The 26,937-nt window shown below is 49.4% G+C and overlaps 2 protein-coding genes across 3 annotated transcripts in view; one reads left to right on the top strand and one right to left on the bottom strand.

The window, feature by feature from the left end:
* Positions 1–26,937, top strand: part of LOC146871199 (proteasome activator complex subunit 1-like) — a gene marked incomplete at its 5' end in the record, with an annotated part of 281,652 nt that overhangs the window by 169,515 nt on the left and 85,200 nt on the right. The window contains one exon of the mRNA XM_085646233.1: positions 24,610–24,699. Within this exon, the coding sequence (XP_085502359.1) occupies positions 24,610–24,699 (90 nt within the window). The remainder of the gene's footprint in view (positions 1–24,609; positions 24,700–26,937) is intronic.
* Positions 25,237–26,937, bottom strand: part of EMC9 (ER membrane protein complex subunit 9) — an 83,771-nt gene continuing 82,070 nt past the window's right edge. For both annotated transcript variants that reach the window (XM_085650541.1, XM_085650537.1), the window contains exon 6: positions 25,237–25,581. In XM_085650541.1, coding sequence (XP_085506667.1) covers positions 25,401–25,581 — 181 coding nt within the window. In that variant the 3' untranslated portion in view covers positions 25,237–25,400. The remainder of the gene's footprint in view (positions 25,582–26,937) is intronic.

Here is a 26,937-nt window from a genome sequence, read left to right as displayed (position 1 = left end):
GTCTCCATGAAGTAAAATGTTTGGCCAAAGGAAGTAAACCCAAGCAAGTATCTTGTGATAAAAGTAAACCCCAGGAGTGGCTGGCACTTCAAGCTACTACTCAAGCAAGAGGGATCTTTATGGACCTCCAACCCCCTTTTCCACTTCACATGCTCTGAGTGGCACCAAGAAGGTGAAATGTGACATCCTTATGCAGATTGAAGCGTGAAACAGAGGGAGAGATGACCATGAGAATGGAATATAAAGCCATATGGAATCGGAAGCAAACTAAAGGACACTAAGCACATTTGTTGTCCAAAAACAGGCTAGTGAGAGAGGTGGTGAGTGTAGGAAGCACAAAAAAGACTGGTTACTGTTGGGACAAGAATTTCTTTTGCATAGTAAAGGGGCATGTCCCCTGCGCTGACTTCCTGCTTTACTGTGTCTCATATCCAGACATTTAATTTTGGCCCTGGTATCATCTGCACGGAGGCTTAGGCCTGTCCCTGACTTTGGGAGGTCCTTTACTTGTCCTGTGATCTGGACGGGAGCACCAAGTGTGGTCTCATTTGTGACACGGGATTGCTGTCCCAGTCGTGGGTTTAATACATAGAGCGATGGCTACAATGTAAAATATCTGTAGTGTGACCTGACCTTTATATCTGCATCACTGGAGTAGAGGCCTGCCAGCCCATTCGTGTAGAGCTGTTTCTATGTGCCTGCTTGGTGAGAGAGAGAGTGTGAGAGAGAGTGTGAGAGAGTGTGTGTGAGAGAGTGAGAGTGCGAGAGAGAGAGAGTGAGAGTGCGAGAGAGAGAGAGTGAGAGTGCGAGAGAGAGAGTGAGAGTGCGAGAGAGAGAGTGAGAGTGCGAGAGAGAGAGTGAGAGTGCGAGAGAGAGAGTGAGAGTGCGAGAGAGAGAGTGAGAGTGCGAGAGAGAGAGTGAGAGTGCGAGAGAGAGAGTGAGAGTGCGAGAGAGAGTGAGAGTGCGAGAGAGAGTGTGAGAGAGAGTGAGAGAGTGTGAGAGAGAGAGAGTGTGAGTGTGTGTGTGCTCGTGTACTGCACGCATAGTTTGAAACAGAGTAGTGGAGGCCAGCGGGCTCCATCTTGTATGCCCCAGGCCTTGCATTGTTTAAGATGGAGGGTAAGGACTGTACCGGTAGTGGAAGTGCATTGCTTACATTCCTAGAGATGACCGGAGGAGGCTTGGAGTGAGGGGTGTAGAGATTGTTCTCCTTTAGATATTCTATGAAGCCTTTTGGTTAGCAAAGAGCTGGAAATTAGTCTTCCTGGACACTGCCATTTGTTTAATAGTAGGTGTGAGAGGTGGGATTGCAGACTCAGTTGTGAAAGGAGAGGAAGCCCCTAAGGGGGAGGCCTGCCCTTTGTCCTTACCCGATTACTCTTCAGTTGGGTTGACAACAACCAGAGACCGAAACTTCACACCTTTGTTCCTTTGTTATGGGTGCTTCAGGGTGGAGATTGCCCCAGTACTACCTGCTGTCAAACCTCACTCGACACAAAGACGGTCTCTGGCAGACAGTCTGAGAAAGATATTTAATAAAGCTACCTCAAACAGTTCTGTGGTGTGAGACAGTGGACCCACATCTCCCGTCAAAGGGCTGTATGAAAGTGGGACCCAAACCACTCCACTTTGCAGAGAACTCCCTTCCTTGGTCATAGAGGAGTTGGAACTGGAACAGTTTTATCAGAGGGCTAGTCATGCATCCAGCACTGGTGTCTGACCGACAGCCAGTATTCCAGATGTGAGGGGACATCATCTGAAGTCTAGATCTTGTGCTGGAGGAGCTGCCTACCTGCCAGAAAGCACCAAGAAGCCTGCCTACTAAGAGAGGAAAGGAGACTGCCTGGGCATGTTGGAGAAGGGACTGTCCTGAAAAGTGAGATCTAACGTATCCCTGGTGGCCATGGCGTGTGCAAAAGAAGCAGAAAAAACAACAGCAGAAGACCTGGGGGCACCACCGATGTTTTCTTCAGTTCCTGGTGCGAACTACGAGCCCAGACGCCCAGGAGGGCTGCACCTGCAGAATTGGTGAAGGGCCAGTCAGGCTACACATGCTGTCCATTCGGCTGAGTTGTGGGCTACAACTTCCAATTGTATAGGAACCCCTCCCTAGGACTGAACCAACCTATGATCCAGTTGGGACCACATGATCAAGACTGCAGCTCGTCCGAAGACTGACTGCACTGGTCACAATGGGCCGACTCCATCCATGCCACAGCAAAAGAAAGGCTGGGCAAGCACAAATATGATCGCAGCTAAGACTGCCAGTGTGCCGCCCTGCCAAACTGTAAGGTGACTGTGAAAAGACCTTAGGAGAGAACTCTTCCTATGAAAGGGTAAGACTTGATACCAAGTGCACTGTAAACTGTGGGTGATCGAACTGCACTTCCGTCTGATTCACTACTCCTAATAACCTCTAGAGATGTGGGAACCCAGAAACGGGGGAAAGAATCTGGAACAGAGACGGAGTGCGGTGGGTGTAGTGCCTACAGAAGGTAGTACCCAGAGACCACTAGGATTATTGTAATGTGTTTTATGTGCTACAGCTATGTGATAAAACTACTTATCATTCTTGTGTAAAGAAAAACACTGAGCTAGACATTAGCTTTATTGTGTGGTCTCTTGGCTGATTGTTGAGTTCTAAGCTCAAACACTCCCACACCTACCTCCCTGAGAAGACCAACTGTTCGCCTTTGCCCTGAAGAAGGGGTGCAGGCAGCAATAAATGGGTCTGAGACCAAACAGTGCCCTCAAAGAAAAAAAGAAAAAAAGATAGGATTCAGCCATCCCCTTTGGGAACTCGCTTGCTGAAAAACAGAGCAGAACACACTCAAGAAAAATTGACAGGTTAATGAGGTTGTTACAAAATTGGAGCCAAGTGTGCACCAATTGTAAGAGGTAAATATCCTCCAAAAGGACAGTAGGGTAATAGATACCTTTTGTAATTGAGAAAAACCACAGACATGGTAACTACAAAACGAATAGAAATTTAGATGTGGAGAAAATAAAATAGTCACTGCACTGAAGCTGCATAACAGGAAAATGCCTGAGAAAGTAGAGGGAGCATGAATGGGGTTTTTATCGAGATGCATGCACACCTATATTTGGCAGTGACTACATAGAGTTACACACTAGAGATCTGAAGGGCATCCTGCTTGTTGATATTCCTATCTCCCCTTAGGACATCAAAACTAGTAAATGAGAGATCTAAAACGCAGTCTTACAATCTGTCTATATATCAAGACACATACGAGGAAACGATTCAGGCTTCCATTCTTCCAACATATTTGACGAAAACGAGGAAAATGGGTCTGGAGTAAATAAAGGTTTTCAGACGGGGGGTGGGGAGGCCTTTCCATGGCAAGGCTCATGGTCAGCTTTGGAGAAATAGAACATAGAGTGATTGCTGAACACCTTTCAATTCACAGCAGTTGGGATAAAGTGAGAGAAAACAGCTAGGATAAAAAACTGATCTTGGCTATGCGGAGGAACAGTTTCTCTAGGAAATTGGGTTTCTGGTTAAAGGTGGCAAAGCCCTACTCAAGAAGCAACTACAATTCCTGTGAAGGTGAAACACGCACAACCCCCAAATCTGTGCTCAGCCCTCTGGTAGCTTGGCACAAAAGCAGTCAGCCTCAACTTAGAAGCAATGTTTAAAATAGTCATGCAGCTCTTCAAACAGTAATAAGGTAAAAACACAAGGAAAATCCCACTCCAAATTATAAAAATAGAGTAGAATTAAATGAATTATTTGAGACCAAATAGACAAAAATTCAATTAGTAGAACCAGATATATGCAGTTTTAAAGATTTAACTGAAAACAGTGCTTAAAAGCCCAAAGCTCCAGATGTGGTTATCTGGCCCTGCCAAACTGGGAGCAATATACAAAGACCAGCTGGCAGCTACTCCTTGTCATGTGACCAAGGATACAGGCTGCAGGCACCAAATGGTTAGGACTAGAAAATAGCAACTTTCTATAAGTGGCATTTTCAGAACTGTGTCTTAAAATCTGACTTTACCATTAAAAAGGGTTTTCAATTACAGTTCTTTAGACATCCAAAGGTAACATTCCTTTCTGCTCCTAATTGAAAGTTACTACTTAATAAATGTAATAAGGGAACCCAATGTAATCCTATGGGAGAGGTAGGCTTCTCAGTAAGGAAAAATACATTAACTAGTTTTTGACCACCAGGACATGAAAAACTTTAAAATACATGTCCAACTGTTTAAATACACAGCAGCCTGACCTCTGGGCTGTGTAGGGCCTACCCTAGGGGTGACCCATAGTGTATAGGTTTGGGCCAGGCAAGAGGTTTATCTTGCCTGGTCGAAATGGCAGTTTAAAACTGCGCACACAGGTCACTGTGCCGTGCCCCAATGGAGATGGCGCAGGCCTTTGCTGCCTACTACCGCAGGCTATACGAGGCCCGAACCCCAACCCTGTCCCTTACGGACCTGATGGACGTGGAGGGTGGCCGCCTTCCGTGTGTGAACGCCGCTGTTCAGGCCGATCTGGACCTTCCCATTTCTCGTGAGGAAATTGGAGAAGCAATTGCTCTTGTTTCATCCGGCAAGACACCGGGCCCGGATGGCCTTCCTGAAGAATACTATGCTCACTACCGGGATGTTCTCATCCCCCACCTTGATGCACTGTTTCGCGAGGCTGTGGAGAAAGGCTCCTTTCCTCACGAAACGAACATAGCCACTATAGTGGTCCTTCCGAAATCCCAAACCCCCCCCCCCCCCTCGCCACAGTGCGCATATTACCGCCCCATCTCCCTCATCAACACCGAGGTCAAACTGTTGCCACCCTCCTCGCCCAGCGACTCATGCCCCACCTGTCTACGTTGGTCCATCCCAAACAATGTGGGTTTATGCCCTCTCGCAGCACCTGACACTGTCTTCGCAGACTGCACTCCGCCTTGGCCCATCGTCACCGCCTCACCCCATACCTTGCGCTTCTCTTGGTGGACTTTGAGAAGGCCTTTGAGTCGGTGACTTGGGGCTTCTTTCAAGATGTTCTTGACAAGATGGGACTTGGTCCACCCTTTCGGGCCATGGTCAAGGTTCTATATGCCCTCCCGAGGGCTCGTGTTCTAGTAAACTGAGTTCTGTCGGAGCCCTTCTTGGTCTGTAGAGGGACGAGGCAGGGTTGTCCCCTTTCCCCGCTGCTTTTTGCCTTAGTGATGGAGCCCTTGGCGTCCTTGATTCGGTCTTGCGATCGGATGCCAGGATGGGAATGGCCCAGAGCTGAACCGGATAAAATTGCCCTCTACGCAGACAACGTCCTCATCTACTTGGCAGATCCTGCCCAGTCTGGCCCCCATGGTCTTCGTATCTTGAAATCCTTTGAACAGGCCTCGGGCCTCCGTTTGAATCCCAACAAATCGGTCCTGGTTCCCCTTCACCTTTCCCGGGACTGCTTTGACTGGCAATCCGAAATACCTCTACGTCAATCATTCAAGTATCTGGGGATCTGGGTGACCTTGCTGCCTGAGCTCAGCTGGGCCCTCAATGTCACTCCACTGGTGAGGCGGGCCAGGGTGGATCTCCAGCGGTGGCATTCGTTGCCCCTCAACCCCATGGGGAGGGTGGCCCTTTTTAAAATGATGGTGCTTCCCCGCTTCCTTTACATGCTTCAGAACACCCCCATGTGCTTTCCCAGGGCCTGGTTCCGTGAGCTCGACGGCTTGGCCAGCAGGTTCTTATGGGGGAAGGGTAGGTCCAGGTTGGCGCTCAGTGCTTGCAGGATCCCCTCGTTTGACGGGGTTTAGGGATGGCTCACCTTTATCTATATTATCTAGCCACGCGACTTCTTTCCATACACGACTGGTTCAATGGGGGGGGGGGGGTAGTCTGATCCGGCCTATACACTCGAACTAGGGGAGCTGGGCCTTGCCAGAATTCAGTCCTTCCTATATGGAACCCCGATTCCTTCCCGTCTTCCGGAGGTGACGCTCTCGGTGTTACTAGCCTGGCGGGCAGCACTGCAGCACACTAACTGGATACGCACACTGACCCGCTGTACACCCCTGTGGCACGGGACCTGGCTCAGGGAAGTGACCGGGCTCTGGGGCTTTGAGGCTTGGGATCTCATGGGTATCACACAGCTGGGAGACGTTTGGGTGGGGGACCACATACGCTCCTTTGAAGATCTACAGACTAGATACTCGCTGCACCACTCGCAATTCTTTCGCTACCTCCAGCTATGGCATGCCCTACGCTCACACCAGGTACGCGGTTGCCAGACCATAGCCCGCCTGAAGCCCAGATTATGTTTGGAGACCTGGGGAGAGGTGGCATTTCCCGTACATTGATTAACAACACCCCGACTTCCTTGGACCGACTGCGGGCACAATGGGAGGACTGGGTGGGCCCCTTGGAAGAAGACGACTGGCGTGATGCCCTTATGGCCCCCAGAACGGTCACCGCTTCAGTTAGGCTGCGCCTGGTGCAGCTCTACTACCTACATGCCCCATACCTCACCCCTGTTCGCCTTCATCGCGCGGGGCTTAGTCCGTCCTCAGCCTGTACTAGGTGCGGTTATGACCCCCGCTGACTTCTTTCACATGGTTTGGGCCTGACCTGACCTGGTCAGTGCCGGTCGCTCCACCCGCCGCGTGGCCCACTTGCGTGTGCCCAGTCCCCGTTGCCGCCGCCACTGCCGCCACTGCCGCCACCGCTAGTAACTTTTGTTTGCTTTGCCTGTATTCTGTGATAGTATTCTGTTCTCTCCGTGCTTGTGCCCCTGACTGCTGCCCCTGATTGTATTCTGCTCTCTCCGTGCCCTTGATTGTACTCTGCTCTCTCCGTGCCGTTGTGCCCCTGTTCCCCCCCCCCCCCCCTCTGGTTTCACTACTGTGCCTGATTGTAATTCTGTTCTCTCCGTGCTGTTGCCCCTGATTGTATTCTGCTCTCTCCGTGCCCCTGATAGCTTTTGCTCTCTCCGTGCTGTTGTGCCCCCTGTCCACTGTTGTGCCCTTGATTGAATTCCGGTCCTATCCTCTCCGTGCTCCCGCTGACCCACCCCGCTCCCCGCTCCCCGCCGCTGCTCCCCCGCGGCCCCACCCCCGCTCCTTCAGCCTCTCCTCGCATCGCTCCCCTCTCGCCACCCCGCTCCCGCCTCCTGCTCCCTCACTCCGCCCCCCTCCACTCTCCACTTATGGCTGAGTCCGCGAGTGCGCGCAGCGGGCGCGCCCTATGCGCGCCAAAGTCAAGCCCATCTGCGCCCGTCCGCGCCTGGACCGCGCCCAGCGCCAGACCCCCTGGCCCCCGCAGATGCCATCCCACCCGCCGGGCGTACGACGCCACCACCCTCAGCGCATTCAATACCAGACGCCTCCCCGGATGCCACCAAGCCACCCCAGGATGCACCCACAGACCCTTCACCTGCTAATCCTGCAAATTCACCTGCATCCGGACCCGCAACCCACCCACACCCGCCAAGCCAAGCACCTACAGCAACCACCTGAAGTGCATCCTGCTCAACACCCGCTCCGTCCACAGACACGCCGTGGAACTTTGACACCACATCCCCGGACGTCGCCTTCCTCACGGAGACCTGGATGAACGCTTCCTCATCACCCGACATCGCCATAGCCATCCCGGACGGCTACAAGATCATCCGGAGGGACCGCGCCAACCAGACTGGAGGAGGCATCGCCATCAAAAACACCATACGCATCTCGTCTAACTCCGAAGACACCCTCACAGCCGCCGAACATCTTCACTTCCAGATACACACCGACCCCCAAGACCACACTCAGAGGCACCCTCATCTACAGACCCCCAGTACCCCGCACACAATTCAGCGAAGACATCGCAGACTTCATCAGCCCACACGCCCTCCCCTCCGCCGACTACATCCTCCTAGGGGATCTCAACTTCCACCTGGAGAACAACAACGACAACAACACCACCACCCTACTGGACAACCTCGCTAACCTCGGACTCAAGCAACTGGTGAACACCCCCACCCACTACGCCGGACACACGCTTGACCCAGTCTTCACTTCCAGCAAGCACATCTCCTTCAGCCACTCAACCGGACTTCACTGGACAGACCACAGCTGTGTCCACTTCAGTTTCAGAAAGAACACAACTCCCCACCTCCCGCAACAGGTTCCCCGCAGGAACTGGAACAAGATCACCACCGACCAGCTCACCGCGTCACTGAACCAAAACCCTCCTGCCAGATCATCGGACCCCAACCAAGCAGCCCACAACCTTGCACAATGGATCACCAACTGTGCCGACGACCTCGCACCCCTGAAAACCCATCCCAGCAGGCCCGGAAGCAAGAAAGCCCCGTGGTTCAACGACGACCTCAAGAACTCCAAGAAGAACTGCCGCACCCTCGAGAAAGCCTGGCGAAAGAACCCGACCACAGACAACATGACCGCCCTCAAGCACACCACCCGCAAACACCACCAGCTGATCCACACCACCAAGAAGACAGCACTCTAGGAACGATTAGACCACAACGCACACAACAGCAAGGAGCTCTTCAGCATCGTCAAAGAGCTCTCCAACCCCAGCGCCGGAAACCACTACATCACTCCATCACAAGACCTCTGCGACTCACTCGCCACGTTCTTCCACAACAAGATCGCAGACATACACAACAGCTTCGGTGAACAGACCACGCACCCAACCACAGAACCAACGCCCCCCACCACCACTTCAGTTTCAGAAAGAACACAACTCCCCACCTCCCGCAACAGGTTCCCCGCAGGAACTGGAACAAGATCACCACCGACCAGCTCACCGCGTCACTGAACCAAAACCCTCCTGCCAGATCATCGGACCCCAACCAAGCAGCCCACAACCTTGCACAATGGATCACCAACTGTGCCGACGACCTCGCACCCCTGAAAACCCATCCCAGCAGGCCCGGAAGCAAGAAAGCCCCGTGGTTCAACGACGACCTCAAGAACTCCAAGAAGAACTGCCGCACCCTCGAGAAAGCCTGGCGAAAGAACCCGACCACAGACAACATGACCGCCCTCAAGCACACCACCCGCAAACACCACCAGCTGATCCACACCACCAAGAAGACAGCACTCTAGGAACGATTAGACCACAACGCACACAACAGCAAGGAGCTCTTCAGCATCGTCAAAGAGCTCTCCAACCCCAGCGCCGGAAACAACTACATCACTCCATCACAAGACCTCTGCGACTCACTCGCCACGTTCTTCCACAACAAGATCGCAGACATACACAACAGCTTCGGTGAACAGACCACGCACCCAACCACAGAACCAACGCCCCCCACCACCACCCTCCGCAACTGGACCCCAGTCAACACCGAAGACACCATCCGGACGATGAACACCATCCACTCCGGATCACCAACCGACCCATGCCCTCACCACATCTTCAACAAGGCAGACTCCGTCATCGCACCCCAACTCCAGGACATCATCAACTGCTCCTTCAACACCGCCACCTTCCCGGAGAGCTGGAAGCACGCCGAACTCAGCGCCCTCCTGAAGAAACCATCGGCAGACCCCACCGACCTCAAGAACTACCGCCCCATCTCGCTGCTCCAGCTTCCTGCCAAAGTCATCGAGAAGACAGTCAACAGACAGCTGGCCGCCTTCCTCGAGACGAACGGATCCCTCGACCACTCACAGTCTGGCTTCCGAGCCAATCACAGCACCGAGACCGCCCTCATCGCAGCCACGGACGACATCCGAACCCTGCTCGACAACGGGGAAACAGCGGCCCTCATCTTCCTGGACCTCTCCGCAGCGTTCGATACTGTCTGCCACCGCACCCTGGTTCAACGCCTCAGCAACGTCGGAATCCAAGAAAAGGCACTGGAGTGGATCATCTCATTCCTCGCCGGAAGAACCCAGAGAGTCCGTCTCCCCCCGTTCAGATCGGAGGCCACCAAAGTCCTCTGCGGCGTACCACAAGGTTCATCACTCAGTTCCACCCTCTTCAACGTGTACATGAGCCCCCTCGCAGCCATCGCACGCCAACACAGCCTCAACATCATCTACGCCGACGACACCCAGCTGATCCTCTCCCTCACCAACGACCCCGCCACCGCCAGAACTAACCTTCACGAAGGGATGAAAGAAGTAGCCGAGTGGATGAAGAACAGCCGCCTGAAACTGAACTCAGACAAGACGGAAGTCCTCATCCTTGGATCAACACCATCAGCCTGGGACGACTCCTGGTGGCCCCCGGCCCTAGGCAGCGCACCCAAACCAACGGACCACGCGCGCAACCTGGGCTTCATCCTGGACTCCTCCCTGTCGATGACCAGACAAGTCAACGCTGTCTCGTCTTCATGCTTCAACATCCTACGCATGCTCCGAAAGATCTTCAGATGGATCCCCACCGAAACCAGGAAGACGGTCACCCAGGCACTTGTCACCAGCCGACTAGACTACGGAAACACCCTCTACACCGGAACCACAGCCAAACTGCAGAAAAGACTCCAACGCATCCAGAACGCCTCCACACGACTCATCCTGGAACCCCCCGCCACAGCCACATCTCCGGACACCTGAGAGACCTGCACTGGCTCCCCGTCAGCAAAAGAATCACGTTCCGCCTCCTCACCCACGCACACAAAGCCCTCCATGACCTAGGCCCCAGGTACCTCAACAACCGCCTGACCTTCTACACTCCCACCCGCCAATTACGATCGACCAACCACGCCCTCGCCGCCGTTCCACGCATCCGAAGAGCCACCATGGGAGGAAGATCCTTCTCCTACCTGGCAGCCAAGACCTGGAATTCCCTCCCCAACCACCTCCGACTCACCCAAGACCACCTCTCCTTCAGGAAGCAACTCAAGACCTGGCTGTTCGAGTTGGTGCACCACACAGGAGAAAGCTCTGTACATGGCACGTGGGAGTCCTAAGAAATACCGCAGAATTTGGGGGGGGGGGGGGGGGGAGTGGCGGGGGGGGGTCTAATCATGAGGGGTTTGACTGTTTTCATCTCACTTTTGCTTTATCAATGTCTGTACATTGGGTAACGAGAACTTGTGTATGTAATCCTCGATTATTGAAATACGGTGCTGATTGGCTGGTACATTCCTTCTGTAAACCGAATAAAAATGTATCAAAAAAAGAACTACGTACACAGGCTGAAATGGCAGACCTGAGACGTTTAAAAATCTACTTAAGTGGGCAGCACAATTAGTGCTGAAGACCCACTAGTAGCATTTCATTTACAGGCCCTGGGTACATGTAGTACCACTTTACTAGAGACTTACAAGTAAATTTAAATGTGCCAATTTGGGTGTAAGGTAATTTTAGCATGTTTAAAGGAGAGAGCACAAGCACTTTAGTGCTGGTTAGCAGTTGTAAAGTGCACAGAGTCCCAAGAGCCAACAAAATCAGGTTCAGAATATAGGTGGGTGAAGGCAAAGAATTTGGAGATGACCCTGCAGAGAGGGCCAAGTCCAACAGTTTCCATCAGTCAGCTTAATGCCTTGCAACACTAGAAGAACACAAGTTATGAATGGCCAACCTATTACCAACCCCACCTCCCCAGATCCCTGCCCCAGCTTAATGAATTAACAGGACTTAAACGTGAACTAGTAAACATATACGAGTCCAGCTGAAGGAAATCTTTCTGGCCTTCAAGAATCTTCTTCCTTCCCTCAGTAGTAAATGATGTTGATTACGGCAGATCACAACACAACAAAGTACTGCGTTTCAAAAGGGGCACATATTTGCACCAATGGATTTTAGCCATGGAGGTCTGATTATGGATAGTGAGTCACTGGGTGCTACAATGACCACTGCAGTTTATTGGCTCTTTTAAATGTAAGGAGGTAGCCTCAGTGATGGATCCATGCTGGACATAAAACACGTAATTGTAACTGCTTCTCCAGCCTAGGAATCGCTGTGCCTCCTGGGTAGAGAAAAAGGGCGGCTGGGCCATAGGGGGCACCAAGGCATCGACCCATTACCCCGCTATACCTCCATGGCTTGGCATGATCCAACTTTTACATGAAAACAAATGGTCTTATAGTTTGTTTGCATGTAAAAGCTGCACTATTAAACTTGCCAGCAGAAGAGGGCTCCAATGGATGTATTGCGAATGTGTCAGGCGGGGCTGTTACAGCCCAGCCTCACACAGACAAAACACATATCAGAGATGCTGTACTAGCGTCATGTAGTGCAGCATGTCAGATAATAGAGCTTCAGGGCTTGTCAATCAGACACCATCTTGCCCTGTCAGGAGTCAAAATAGTGAAAAAAGGTGTACATGGGTACTGACAACTCTCGTCTGGCTTCTGATTAAATAAAAGAGTCCGGAATAGTGGGCCTGCTCTCTGCCTCTCCTGGGGATCATTGGATTTAACGTGGATGAACCCCCATTTGCCACCCCCTCACCTAGTTTACACTGGGCCAGAAGGCAGCTATTTGCATTTTCAGTGGATTTTTACCCACAAAGGGGAGCTACAGTAGTTTCCCTCCTGATGCCAGGTCTTTGGAACTTGCTACCGTTAGCTTTCAGTATGGAACATGGTAGTTGATGAACGTTGCACATGTAGTTTTGCTGCAGTTTGCATCATCCTCATGTTCCAAGCCAGCTGCAATCTAGCCAAAAGTGTTGTAGAAATGCCAAGCTAACAGGAATTTGCATAATACAACATTGCGATAAGTTACCTGCTCGACTGTGTCCACTCTCACACTTGTAAAAGTGCTTATGCTTTTTTTTTTTATAATCAATTTTATTGGCATTTGAGAAACAAACAAAATGACAGCATACAGGTTTTCCATGGTAAATCAAAAACCATCTCCATAACAGACAATAAGAGCCAAAACCCTGATAGGGGTAATCAGGCAAGCCATCCCAACTGAAAGGCAATACATTGGTGCATAAAAGTCAGAGCAAATAATTTAAAACAGCAAGTTTAGCCACTTGCCCCATACCTTGTGGAACTTCCCAGGACATCCCCGGGCCTCAAAGAGAGGTTCCTCCTGGGCCGCACACCAGTCCACCCCTCGGCGCCACTTTCGCAGGTTAGGGGGTTTGGCCTGAGCCCAGGCTGCCGCAATATCTTGCTTGGCCACAGCAACCGCAGTGCCCAGAATGGGCTTGTCGGCTCTAGAGCCTTCCAATCCATCAAACACCCCCAGAAGAAGACGCAGGGGATCGTGGGGAACCTGACAACCCAGAGTCTGCGTAAGCTCAGATTCCACTCCCGACCAGAACGGGGCAAGGCCCAGCCACAACCAAACCATGTGGTAAGAGTCAGCCGGAGCTTGGACACATAATGTGCAATCCGGGGAGGGGCACAGTCCCCCCCCCCCCCCCCCCGTCCCCCCCCCCCGTCTCCCTCCCCCCCCCCCCCCGCCCCCCCCCCCCCACCCCCCGTCGCCCCCCCCGTCGCCCCCCCCCCCCTTATGTAGGCGGTCAGGAGTGAGGTAGGCCATGTGAAGATAGTAAAGTTGAATGAGACTGAGTTTAGAGGAGGTCATAAGGGTTTTGGGAGCCATGAGGGCATCACGCCAGTCTGACTCTTCACTTATGCTTTTTAATGCCACTACTACAGGAGCCCACAGTAGAAAAAAAGCATCAAACCAGGCACAAGGGAGCATTCAAGGGAAGCCCTCTCCTTTCTCTCATCTTGACTTCAGGACTCTGGCAGGATAACAGATGTTATGAGGGGTGAAGGGAGGAGGCAGGAGGCTCCGAGTCACTCAACTGATTTATGCTGAGACCCGGCTAGCGGTGAGATTCAGTTTGTCATAGGCCTTGGCAGAGGCCTATGCTGGGGGTGCACATATCACAGCTGGCTGGCTGCATGCTATGGGTTCAATTTGAGCTGTGCTGGGAATACAGGCTAGTTTGCTAGGCTAGCCTATGAGCCAGGAGACCAGTACTGTGTGGTGGGTTGTGTAGAGGCTGCACCCACTTTAAAGCCAGTGTGATCGGGTGTGTTTTTATAGGGTTTTCTCAGGATCTAAGTAAGCGTACAGGTTGTTTTGGGATACTGTTCTGAGATCCGCGAGACCTGCCTGTATGCTGCAGGTCGTGTAAGGGCTGCAACCACCAGACTGCCCCAGAAATGGGAAACCTAGCATGCTTTCGGGGACTAGCTAGGCAGATTGCCTGATTTGAGACATTGCCACGAGAACAAGGAGACCAGTCTCTGTTATTGGGTGTGTATCTGCCACATCCAACAGTGAATGGTGTGCCTGTGTGAGCGCAGAGTGAGTTGTGTGGCTCTGAGTACACTGGATGAGCTGTAGCCCTCATGAGTGAGGGTTGAGTGGTGTGAATACACTGGATGAGTGGTGTGCCCTTTTGAGTGCAGGGCGAGCAGTCTACTTTTGTGAGTGTATGGAGAGTGAAACAGTGTGCATTTTTGAGTGCAGTGAAGGGTGAGTGATGTCCGTGTGAGTGCAGGTTGAACAGTGTGCCTGTGTGAATCCAGTGTGAGTGATGTGGATAGGTGTATCTGTGCAAGTGCAACGAGAGTAGTGATTTAAATTGAGCTCGCTCACGCTTTATATTCAACCCAAAGCTTTCTGCCCTACCACTTTTAAAATGCACCAGCCACCACTGGTGTGAAGGAGTACACTCACCCTGACAGCAGTGGCAGCTGGCACAGGTAAGAGCAGTGGGGCGGGGGTCGACAGTCGTCGGTATAGGTAAACTTAAATTTAAAAAAAATTATAAAACATTTTACCTTCCGCTTGCCACTTCAGCAATGCAGAGAGCGCAAGGTAAGTGGTTAAATTTTTTTTTTTTATTTAATTTTACCTAACCCACTGTATGTCGACTTCCCCCGCCTCACCCTTCTTACCTGAGTGGGCCACCACTGCCCAACAGTCTAATCATTATGGAAAAGAAAAAGTGTCTGTTTCTTTGCACCTTTCCCCATTCCCCTTGCTCTAAATAAAAATCATAAAGCTGGGTCAGTTGCAAAGATGCAGCATTTAATCTGCTTATCCTTTTTGGCCAAGTTCTTTCTAGCTCTGAGATCAATTGGATTTGCAGCTTAGTCTCATACTGTCACTCCTAGCCAGTAAGGGCCTTTTGCCACGGCAGTGCCTTGTGCTGCACCTCATCTCAGTCGGAGCTTAGTGTACTGCTTTCTGTAGCCCTAGTGTATGGCCATGAAGGCCTGGAGGCTGAAAGGAATAAGTCATCTTGAATTTCACATAAGAGAAAGGTGCTCCTGATCTTCCCTTCTAACACCATAATGAGGGGAGCGCATTTACTTACATTTTATCTGTGGTTTGCCATTTGGATGCCTGGTATGTAAGAAGGTGTTTCTGTATACTATTTAGCAGGGGAAAGGGGAAATAGAAATTATAGTAAGGACTTTCTCTGTTATTTAAAGCCTTGCCCATCCTCGTCAAAAAGCCTCACTGTATTTGGGAGTTGAATTTAGGTCTTACTGTTTTGGGTAATAACCTCCTTAAAAGGGCCTTAAACGTATCGTATTATTGATGTTACACTGACAACTTGTTAGTTTGTACTCTAGCTATGAGCGAGCCTTTATAATGTTAATAACGATTAGGTTGTGCACACAACACATCCTTCGAATCCAAAACAATGTTAGGCTGCTAAAATAAAGAGATCTTTCTCCCCACCCATATCATGATCCTTATCAGAGACCGAACACCTTATATGACCTTGCTATATGGAGATTTTAAAGTTCTCCTATGGTCGTATTAAGGCCATTGGTTCCACCGCCAGACTCTCAGACAGCTGCTAAGAGCGTATAGTGTGTTTCGCCACTGCTATGTACTTTTAGCACTTTAGGAATCTTATGCAGGGTTCTCAGATTTCTCATTGTCCAGAGTAATGGGGGTCCGGTGTCCCTGAATTTTGTGAGTGAAGTCTAATCAGACTGTTCAGTGTTAAATATTAAGGCTCCTTGGTGGCGCTACTGTTCAGCGAGCATCCAAGACCTCCATTACTAGCCGGGTTTGTTCTTTATTTGGAGGTCCATGCACAGATACTATCAGTCTCTGGAAGGCAACCATGCCTCGTTCTTGAGCAAAGAAGAAGTCGTTTTGCAATTGTTAAGCAGCAGGGAGGGTTCCATGGGAGTTCTAGGTGGAGCAGCCTTTGCATTCTGTAGATATGCTCTAAAAGGCAGCTTTAGGTCAGTTTTGTTAAATTCCTCAAACTCATTTTCTAGTATATGTTGGCTCGCTGTCTTTCCAAGGTCCAACCTTTTAACATCTTCCCCACAAGTTTGGAGAAGAAGGGACTTATCTGTGCAGTAACAAGTTAATCACTATGTGAACTCCTCTGCTATTCATTAGTCGCATCCTTCCACATTAACCTACAAATTAGTAACTTTTTCGTTTATAAACTATCTGTGAACAAGACTGTGCCATGGGGATCCAGCAGATATTTCAGATCTTTGAGGCTCACGGCCACACATTGGGCCATCATTCAGAATTAGGTTTGGCTGTAGACAAAAGTGTTCTAAGTCTGCTGTCCAGCAGCCAGGACATCCAACGAGCCTGGATGTCTGTAAACAAGATCCAGAAGTAGAAAAAAAACAAAGCAGTAAATAACTTTAACTATGCCTTCCCCCTCCAAACACCAAGCTGCAGCTCCTTTTTTAGGTCTCGCCTACACAGCGCACATGCGCTGCATAGGAGGAGACCTCTTGTAAACGATTCGGTTTTGAGGGCAAAAACATGCACGTGTTGCATTGATTTGAATGGCAACACGTGCACGTTTGGAGATTCCCTTGTGGGAGCGAGCGGCGCCATGTGTTAGCAATTATCGCACTCGCTCACGCAAGGTAATCGCTGCGTGTCCCTGCCGCACTACCCCCACCCCTCCCACTTGTTAGGCTCGCCTTCCTTCGTCTCTTTCTGCTTGGGTTTCCGCTCGGCTGCGTGTAACATGAGCATCGCCCGAATTAACATGTGGGTCCCTCGTGCACAGTGTTTACTGGAAGGATGGCGAGGGCGGTACAGCCGAGCCTATCTTCCAGATCTACCCCTACCGTCCTGCTGCCCACCTCGGAGACGCATCGTTAGTCAGTGACCCGGAGCTGCTACAACGGCGGCCACACACTGAGCAGGAAGCAGCAAGTGTGAACGAGCCCAAGGGTTTAAGTGCCGGGTCAAACAACCAGAGACCAAAATACAACTCCCTTCCAGTGCAAACTTTGTTCTTTCCTTCTGAGTTCATTCTGGAGCCCTCAGGTCCAGGTAGCAGCACCTTTCAGTCTTCTGCCGTGTCAACAACCCCAGCCCTCAGTGCCTGCAGAGTCAGTGCTTTGCCCGGAGATGTTTGAAATGACTCGGGCCCATGTGTCAGCAGCCCACCCCCCACTCCTCTTCTGGGTGGGTGTGAGCAACTACTAGTGCTCTGTAGGGGGTGTCCGAAGCCCCCTAGTCCAGTCATGTGGGAGCGTCCAGCCCCAGAGTCCAAGGTGGCAGATCACGCGCAGTCTTCTCCGGAGGAGGGCGACCTTCAGCCCCTTGTCTGGGTGACCCCTCCGTCTCCCCCCGCCCGGTGTTTCTTCCTTGCTCTGCCCAGGTCAGCTCTCCTGGGCTCCCGCTGTGTGAGCACACAGTGTGTACACACAGAGCACAGGCAGAGGGAGGAGGCAGCGGTGTGAGGGCGGAGAAGGCGGCAAAGGGACCTCCCTAGAACAGCATCTTCTCTCTCTGTGCAGCTGTATCTGGGCTCGTGGGTCTGTCTGTGTGTGTGTCCCGGGCCGGGGGACCTCAGGAGGTGAGGGATCTCATTACAGAGCCATGTGACAGGAGCGAGGAGCCTCAACCTTCCAAACCAAGCCCCTCCGGCCTGGGCGGCCCAGTCTCTCTCCAAAGATCAGGGGAGGCGGGGGTCCTCTCTGTGCCCGGGATGGTACGGACACCATGCAGAGGGAAATGAGCAGTTTATTTACAAATAGCGCAATTTATCGCTAACTTAGTGGTATTTTGCATGTTTGTAAATTCCCGGTGTTTTTTTCAGAAGGCAACAGAGGCAGTGGGAGATCAAGTGATTAACAGCAGATGATCACACAAAGAAGTCAAGTGGCAAAGCTGGGATTAAAACACCACGACCGCATTTTCCTGGGGGCAGCGAGGTCCGTAGAGTGGGCTATAAAAAGCGCAATCACTCAAACGAAGATTAAATGTCCTCTGACGGAGAAACCGGATCGATCAGCGTCCAGGTTCATCCGATATAACCCAGAGAGCGGAGTTGATTGGCCAGTGCTTTAGAAAGAACAATTTTGCGCTTGTTGACTAACACAAACTTTTGTTCAGAATTAGAAATAAAGGACTCTGCATCCCTTTCAGACCACAAGACACCTACCTACTGAAACACACTTCCTCATGACACATCCTTGACTGGGGCTAAGAAGACCCATTGGTCAGTCGTGGGGGGGGAGGTCAAAGTTCAATCAAAGGTGACGCTTCACCTCGCCTTTTGCAGCCGCCTAATGAAGGTGTATACCGAGATTTTCATGCCTCGAGCACTGCAAGTCTTGTACTATTGCATCACATCAGCCACCCTGCAGCCAATTACTTGTTATACAAAAATGCACTGCGAAAGTAAAAAAAAAAAGAAATGGGGGGAATCGTTAAAATGCAGCAGATTGCCGTGTAAATGACAGCAGATCACCGTAACAAGATTAAGGAATGCCTCACTGGAGTCCAGACAACAGGTCACAGCATGGCACATTCTGTAAATACCTGAGAAAGCATCTATTCATCAGCACCCCGCGGGCGTCAGGCTGGAGTTTGGTAACAAAACTGTCTCAAACGAGACTAAAGTAAAAACTGCACTTTTCTCCGGCGGATATTCTTGGCGGAAACAGAAGTTAAGTTGGCATCAGAGACAGAAGTGGAAAGCTTGTTTTAGCGTACAGGCATCAATCTCCCCCTCCCTCCTTGCAGATGTCAGAGCGAGAAGTTCTGTCCCCAAATGCCTTTAATGTCAGTACCACACCATTCTCAGCACTGCATCCTCCTTCTGCAGTGCATAAGCCCAGAGTGTTAAGGCTTCAGCTACGATTTCCAGCAATGGGGACCACCAGTTCGGACTACCACCTGCCCAATGGTGGTTACAGGGCCAGACAGGCTCTGGGTCTCTCAAGTCCGTCACACCAGCCCACCATGCACAGCTGTATAGTTTTTTAGGTCTCGTCTGATTCAGCGCTTGCGCTGATCTGGCCGAGACATTTTGTAAACAGGCTTTTTCAAAGTGCTGCCGTGGCCTAAAGCTACAGTGCACGTGAACGTGCACGCGCGCCCTCCGGATCACTTTCGCGGCCGCGTCACTCAGCAGACCTAGTTTGTCAGCCTCCAGCACTAACCACGCAGGGGCATGTCAGGACTTTTAGTTTTTCTTTTCTATTGCATGCACCGGGCTAAAAATCGCAGTTGGTGCACTGCTGCCTAAAGCGTGCCAGTGAAACCCACCCTCGCGCCGTGGCTCTGGTGGACAGATGTGTTTCGGGGACTGTTTTCTGCAGCTGTAGCCCTCCGATGGCTTCCTTCCTGGCTGGAACAGTAAATGACTGCTCTCACACCAGCATTCCCAGGTCCTAACAACGGTGTAATCTTTTTTTTGCAGATTTGTAGCGCTAACTCGACCTGAAGGTGTTGGAGCGCTTTGCATGCGCACCAATTACATTACACAACGGCACATTCATGTTTGTAGGCTCTGGGAGATAAGTGATTTGCCGAGAATCAAAAGCGTGCCAGTGAAACCCACCCTCGCGCCGTGGCTCTGGTGGACAGATGTGTTTCGGGGACTGTTTTCTGCAGCTGTAGCCCTCCGATGGCTTCCTTCCTGGCTGGAACAGTAAATGACTGCTCTCACACCAGCATTCCCAGGTCCTAACAACGGTGTAATCTTTTTTTTGCAGATTTGTAGCGCTAACTCGACCTGAAGGTGTTGGAGCGCTTTGCATGCGCACCAATTACATTACACAACGGCACATTCATGCGCACCAATTACATTACACAACGGCACATTCATGTTTGTAGGCTCTGGGAGATAAGTGATTTGCCGAGAATCAAAAGCGTGCCAGTGAAACCCACCCTCGCGCCGTGGCTCTGGTGGACAGATGTGTTTCGGGGACTGTTTTCTGCAGCTGTAGCCCTCCGATGGCTTCCTTCCTGGCTGGAACAGTAAATGACTGCTCTCACACCAGCATTCCCAGGTCCTAACAACGGTGTAATCTTTTTTTTGCAGATTTGTAGCGCTAACTCGACCTGAAGGTGTTGGAGCGCTTTGCATGCGCACCAATTACATTACACAACGGCACATTCATGTTTGTAGGCTCTGGGAGATAAGTGATTTGCCGAGAATCACAGGATGTTGAGGGGACGCCGAGACTCGAAACCAGTTCCCCAGTTCTAAAGTCGGCAGCTCTGGTTGTTAGGCCACATTCTCCTTAACCTTTAACAGAGCATTGCATTTCCCTGTGCCTGAATTCACCGTATGACTGAGACCCGTCTTTGACACCTCTCCGTGCGGTGCCTAGGTCCCCGCAGCACCCCTCCCTCCGCTGCCAGCCGCCGCTGATAGAAACGCCTCTGTGCTGCAGGCCAGCCTCGGCCTCGTCATTTGTCATTTGTTTAGCCCACACCTGTTTGCGTTCGCCAGAGCTGTCCAGGGGCAGGGAGGAAGGCCGGGATACAGGCTCTTTCATCCCTGGGACTCGGTGTGCTCGCAGCCTAGGCCCTCCGGGACCCTGGGGTCACATGCGGGGGGTCGAAGACATACGGTTCTCATTATGGGATCTCTGCCAGACCCGGGGCTCCGCCACTTTCCCATTTCTCTCAATTACTGTGTGTGCCCTTTATTTACCTATACGCTTGTCCGTCCATCCGTCTGTCCATCCATCCGTCTGTCCATCCATCCACTTACCCACATGTTTGTCAGTCCGTCCATTCGTCTGTCCGCCGGTCCATCCATCCAGTCACCCACCTACCCGTCTGTCCGCTCATCCATCCATCTATCCATCCAATCACCCACCCACCCACCCACCCACCCATCGCTAGTATGTTCTTCTGTTTATCGATCCTAGCAAGAACAACAGGGTCAATGGATGACTGAATTTAAAAAGAAAAGTTTATTATTTTTTGTAAGTTTATTTGAGAATTGCCCGTGATCCCCTTTGGACCCCTTTCCCTTTTTGAATTAAAAGAAACCCATACTAAATGTTTATTTTTAAATGTAGTCCCATTTCCTTTAAGGAAAATGGTCTACATTAAAAAAAAGTTTTCTTTATTAAAATGTGGACACAACATTGTGGTCTGATGACCCCAGCAGGTCACCATTCCTGTTATGGCATCCAGGTGTAATGAGGCACCCTTTACAAACGACTTCTTGAATATTGATGCGACAAGTAGGATTGCGATTTGGATTGGTTCTAAAAATACTATTCCTTTCACAAAAAGTCAGTGCAATTCTTACTTCAGGTCATAAATCACCACCTTAGGGGTTCATTATGAGGGCCAAGGGAAGCGCAGGTGGAAATCAAACATTCTTTTTGCAAATAAATTACAAATCAAAAGGTGATGGCGTATCTGTTCTGGCTTTCTAAAATGATCACAGATTGATTGACTTTTTAGATGTGTTAGAGGGTCAGAGAACCTGCTAGAAAGATTCCGACGGTTTGTGGTTATGATACTGGTAACGTAGGTCAGGTGTTACTGCATTTACTGGAGTAATCTGTGTGTATAATCTGTGGTGATAGGTTCCTATCACAAAAAAAAAAAATTAGAGGGTTAATGTGCCTGCTGTGGAGCATTATTTGTAAGCATAGTAGCTCAGTCGCTGATTGTGCTTGTTGCAAAGATTCTTGAGTAATCCTTGTAAAATAACTCAGTGGGTTGCATGCCCACTTCAAACAACTGCATGCAGCCCACTCCCAGGCATAAGTGTTTGCTGTCCCGTACTGTTTTTAGGTCTCGCCTTGCTATCGCGTAAGCGATCGCAAAGCGAGACTATTGTAAGGGGAATTTAAAAGTGCTCCCAAAAGCGGATTGCATGGCGAGCACGCGCACAATCACGCGCATCGTGCCGCCATGCAATTTGTTTGGCATCGCACTTCAAAGGGTCCGCTCCCCCACCTGGAATGCGCTCCCCCGCCAAGCGCGCGCGCCACGCTCCGCCGGGCTTGTCTTGTTTTAATTAGAGCAAGCTGCCCATTACACTTGTCTCACGCGTTTGCCATGCGCTGATTGAACTGCCTTTCAACTGTTCGTGCCTGCCGTTTGCCATTTCTCTGCTGCCCTGCTTAACCTCCACTTTGCCTTGCTGCTGTTTTGCATTTTTTTTTTTATTATTATTATTTTTTTTTTATTAGTCCAAGCAAGCTGCCGGTTACGCTCGCCTCGCGCGTATGCCACCAACTGCCTTATGAGTGCTTGTGCCTGCCGTCTGCCACGCTCTGCATTGTCTTCGAAGACCGCGCACTCCTCACAGCTCATCTCAGAACTCGCGCCACCTTCTATTGCGCATTTGCCCGTGCCATTCTTCTCGTGCCTACACTGTGCTACTATCAGAGACTTCGCGTCTCCTCACGAGCGTGTCTCTCATTTATCGCTCTGCCTTTGTTACGAGCGCATCAGGCCTCTACTGTTGCCAGCACTTCCATCAAAAGAATGAAGCGTTGTGGCCACATCCATATTAAGCAAACACTTATCTCTAGGTGTTCAGTCTGTTGTTTTCGGTCCCTTCTCCCAAGAGTATCTCGCTCTAATCAACACCAAAGAGCGTGAAATTGATTAAAAAGACAGTCTTTCTTACTGAACACTGCCACCATGTGGGTGGGGCCAGGAGAGGATCTTCCTCGTGGCAGCGCAAAGGCATCGTGAATCTCCTTTGTGGCACTCATCGCTGCAGGCATTATTTTGGCCTTTCTGTACCCCTATTGGCCTTTGATTCCCCGTAAATTATTCGTATCAATGTTTAGGATTGGCTGGTCTCCGAGATCCGTTCAAAATCTGTGTGCGGATACATTCAGATTTGGAGCAGTTTATTAAAGCATTCATCTCTTCCACCTCCTCCCATGTCGGTGCGTGTCCTTTCTTTGTTTCCTGCTCATGTTTGCCTTGTGTTTCAGTGTGTGCCCAACCCCAGAAATTAAGGAGGAAATAGGCACGAAGAGAGGGTTGTCACAGAGGGAAATTAAACAAGCATTTGCAATGCAATAGGTCTCGCATTTACGGGAGTTTGAGCTATTGGCATTGTAATTGACAATGCGTTTTATTTGTTTTACAAACAAAAACATAAATAAGAGGCATTGTCATTTACAGTGCCAATAGCTCAAACTTGCATAATTGCGAGACCTATTGCATTGCAAATGCTTGTTTCCCCTAGTCATCTGAACACTGCTGCGAATGTGCATAGTAGTAGCACGCAAACGACTGCGCTGGAGTCAGATGCTCGTTATCAATCTTCCCCTTTACAGTGTATTTTCTTTGCTCACAGCACAAAAGTAGCAATTCAAATTTTAATCACAGAGACTGTCAACAATCTGTCACAACTGTGAAATAAATCGCAGTGATTAACAGAAGTAGCGAATCAGTGAATCACAACCTTGTATGGTAGAAATGTACTAAAGTGTTAAACCTTAAGTCCACCTAGCGCTTTTTTAAACGCTCATTTCTCAAACTACTGAACGGATTTTTACTGAACCAATAAAAGCACACAATTTTGGAGTTAAGTTATTCTTGCATGGCAAGTTTGGGGTAAATCCGTTCAGCAGTTTGTACGTGAAAGCACAATTTCCATAGGAGCTAAAATTGGATCACACTTCTTTTTTTCACCCCTTTAACTTTTTTCCCTTGAAAAAATCTGCATGAAAATTAGCAAGCCGGACCTCAGCTGACTCAACTAAGAGACTCGCAAATTTGGTGCAGATCTGTCCACGGTGCCAAAAGATCATCAAGTGAAAATACATTTTCAACAAAAAGCTGTCCAGAACCATAACTACACACTGGTGACCTCAGTCCCCACTGGGTAGTTATAGTTGGGTCACAATTTACAGAAGAAAGGCATTTTTTGTTTTGTTTAATAACTTTGAGCCATCTGCATGAAATGCTCCGAAATAGTACACCCACTTTAGCTCTTTCACAGAAAGAGTTGTGCTGATCCAATTAAGTGGGAGGATCAAGAAAAACAAGCATTGGCATAGCCAATAGGTCTCTCCTTTGGGACCTTATTAAGTGTTTAGGTATCCAGCACAATATCCTTGGTGCAACAACATCAACTGTTGCATGGCTAAACACTTATAAGGTCCCAAAGGCGAGACCTATTGGCTATGCCAATGCTTGTCTGACAGAGCACTAAACTGGTTGAGGGGGGACACACAGCACATTATAAATATTTAACTATGTAAGAATCATTTTATGAACTCACTCAACAACATGACAGGACTTAATATTTGTATCCTAATATATTACCAGTCGGGTGTCTTCACAATTAAATCTTATATGACTGAACCTACTTCATGACATGTGACCAACCATGTATCTTAACATCTACTTCAATGTCTGTGTTCATAATATGCTGTCAGTGCCCAAGGGAATTATGTCAATTATTTCTTTCTTTGTTCTGCCTATGACCCTGCAGGCACATGTATCTTATTTGATCTTCTCGTGATCTTGTTCTCAGGGAGACTACCGTCAGCTGGTACATGAGCTCGACGAGGCTCAGTACGCCAAACTGCGAGTGATGATGATGATGGAGATCAGGAACACTTACGTAAGTTACGTTTCTAACTCTGCCGCTCTGAGGGGTCAGTTTGTATGAGAAGCGCAAAGCTGAATGAATAGGAGGGCTGGTTCCTACAGGCAGGTCCCCTTGCAGCGGAGCAGAGTAGCATGCTTCATGTGACACCCAGGACTTACTTCACAAGCTATCTGGAATCTCCTCCTAACCAATGGAATGGAGAATCTTCCCCACCCCAAGGTCCCAGCCCTAGAATGGGGTGATAATGCTTATTCCGAATGTCTTCTCCTTTCTCTTAATATTCTAGGCCATCCTGTAAGACATTGTCATGAAGAACTCTGAGAAGATCATCAAGCCGCGAGAACGGGATAAGGCTATGAATTACTGAATATACTGAGCACCCACCTAAGTCTTCATTTTAATGTCTTGTTGCCTTCCTAACAAGCTTCATTGCACTCTACTTATCATTGAGTAATAAAACGATGTGCCGAACCGTCTAGTTCCCTTTCTTCACGTTTCCATTTATGCAGAATCAAACTCTTAAAATCAGGACACAAACACATGCACTTAATTTAAGATGTATAATAAATAAATATGTGGAAAAACTACAGAACAAGCGCTCCTTGTATCTCCCTTGATGAGTGCTTCCTTCTTAAAGCTTCAGCCACATCTACACTTCTGCATGGTGCTGTCATTTTTCTTGCCTAGGGATCTCCCTTTTGACATAGAAAGTCTCATGCACTACCATTGGCCACAAAAGCCAGCTTGGCAATCTCGCAGTTGAGGTGCTGGTTGGTCCAATCACTCCTGATGTCATCAAGGTGGGCGTCAAAATCTACCAATTGCCTGTATGCTTTGGATTCTAATAGAATCTTGCCAATGTGACGGGTTCGCTCCCAGTTTTGCCACATGATCCTAGAAATAAGAAAAAGGGGTCAAGTTAGGATACAGTGACGCATAGAGAGGCAATATCCTAATAAAAACATGAAACTAAGATGAAGCTTTAAAGACAAAAACGAGCCAATGAACAATGGTAGAACAGGCCTGAGTGTGTCCCTTTTAAAGGTCTACATTACTTGGAGTAAAAGCATGTCATAATCGTTATTGAATGCCACTGACATTAATGGACTAAAAATGAAAGTATGTACAGTGGTGGCTCCTCCGCTAAGGTGGAGGAGCGTCACCCCACTGTTTTTCGCAGTGGATAAAAAAGGAAAAATTAAACGACTACATCATCATTTTATTGGTTCCTGTTGCCGCGTCTCAGCAGGGCGGATCTGCTCTGCTCTCCGAGCAGAGGAGTGGTTGGCACTATGTAAGTGCGCATGACTGTTCGTCAGTCCCTCTCGGGCTGGCTGAACATTCATGCGCACTTTCAATGTTCTCCATGCAGACTGTATTACAGCCTGCGTTGAGAACATGCCCAGGCCCCCATTCCCTGGCTGGGCACCGGACCACGGTTCTCAGGCCAGTGAAGCATTGTGATTGGCTTATGCGGAGCCTGAGTGCCAGATAAGTGACATATATATATATATATATATGTATATATATATATATATATATATATATATTTTTTTTTTTTTTTTTAAGCCTCTACCCCCCACCACTTCCCACCCCACTACTGTTTACCGGGAGTAGCCACCACTGTGTATGTAGAGCCATCAAGGACCTTTCTTCCTGCTTCCACCAAGACCTCCTATGTCCAGATGAGGCAAGTCTGGGCAAGCAGAAAACTGTCCTATAGAATGAACCGATGGTCAATGGCAGCAGACGTGCACAAGTCAAAACCATCAAAAATATAAGTGTTAGCTAGTAACGTCATAACGAGACCAGGAAAAGAAGGATTCACAGGCAGTGCAACAGCAGCATAAGAAGGGCGTTTTAAAAAAAAGCCAATCTGCATTTTCTATTTGATAATAGAGTAAGGAAAGTGTGTACCACATAGCCTCTTCAAGAAAAGGCTGCTTACACATTCAATTTCACAACACAGGAAGGTAACATCTACCCGCTCCAAAAAAGGCAGCTAATAGTTTTTATTTCATGATAGAGATAGGCGAGCTTTTGACACGTTAGCCCAGTACTTCCTAACCTTTTTAGAACCACTTAGAACAAACTTTGGCAACCCACCTAGCTTAAATGGACTTGAGACGGGTGATTCTTTTTTTTAATGTAACCGTTTGGTAGCGCATTGTCCTTTACAGACAGCATTTTTTCTAATTATCACTAAATTTGTTCAGACCTACAGCTTTATTGATAAAACTATACTGCACA

Source organism: Triturus cristatus, chromosome 1_1, assembly GCF_964204655.1.
Source record: "Triturus cristatus chromosome 1_1, aTriCri1.1, whole genome shotgun sequence".
Classification (NCBI taxonomy): Eukaryota; Metazoa; Chordata; class Amphibia; order Caudata; family Salamandridae; genus Triturus; species Triturus cristatus.
This window is presented reverse-complemented; position numbering and strand designations above follow the sequence as displayed.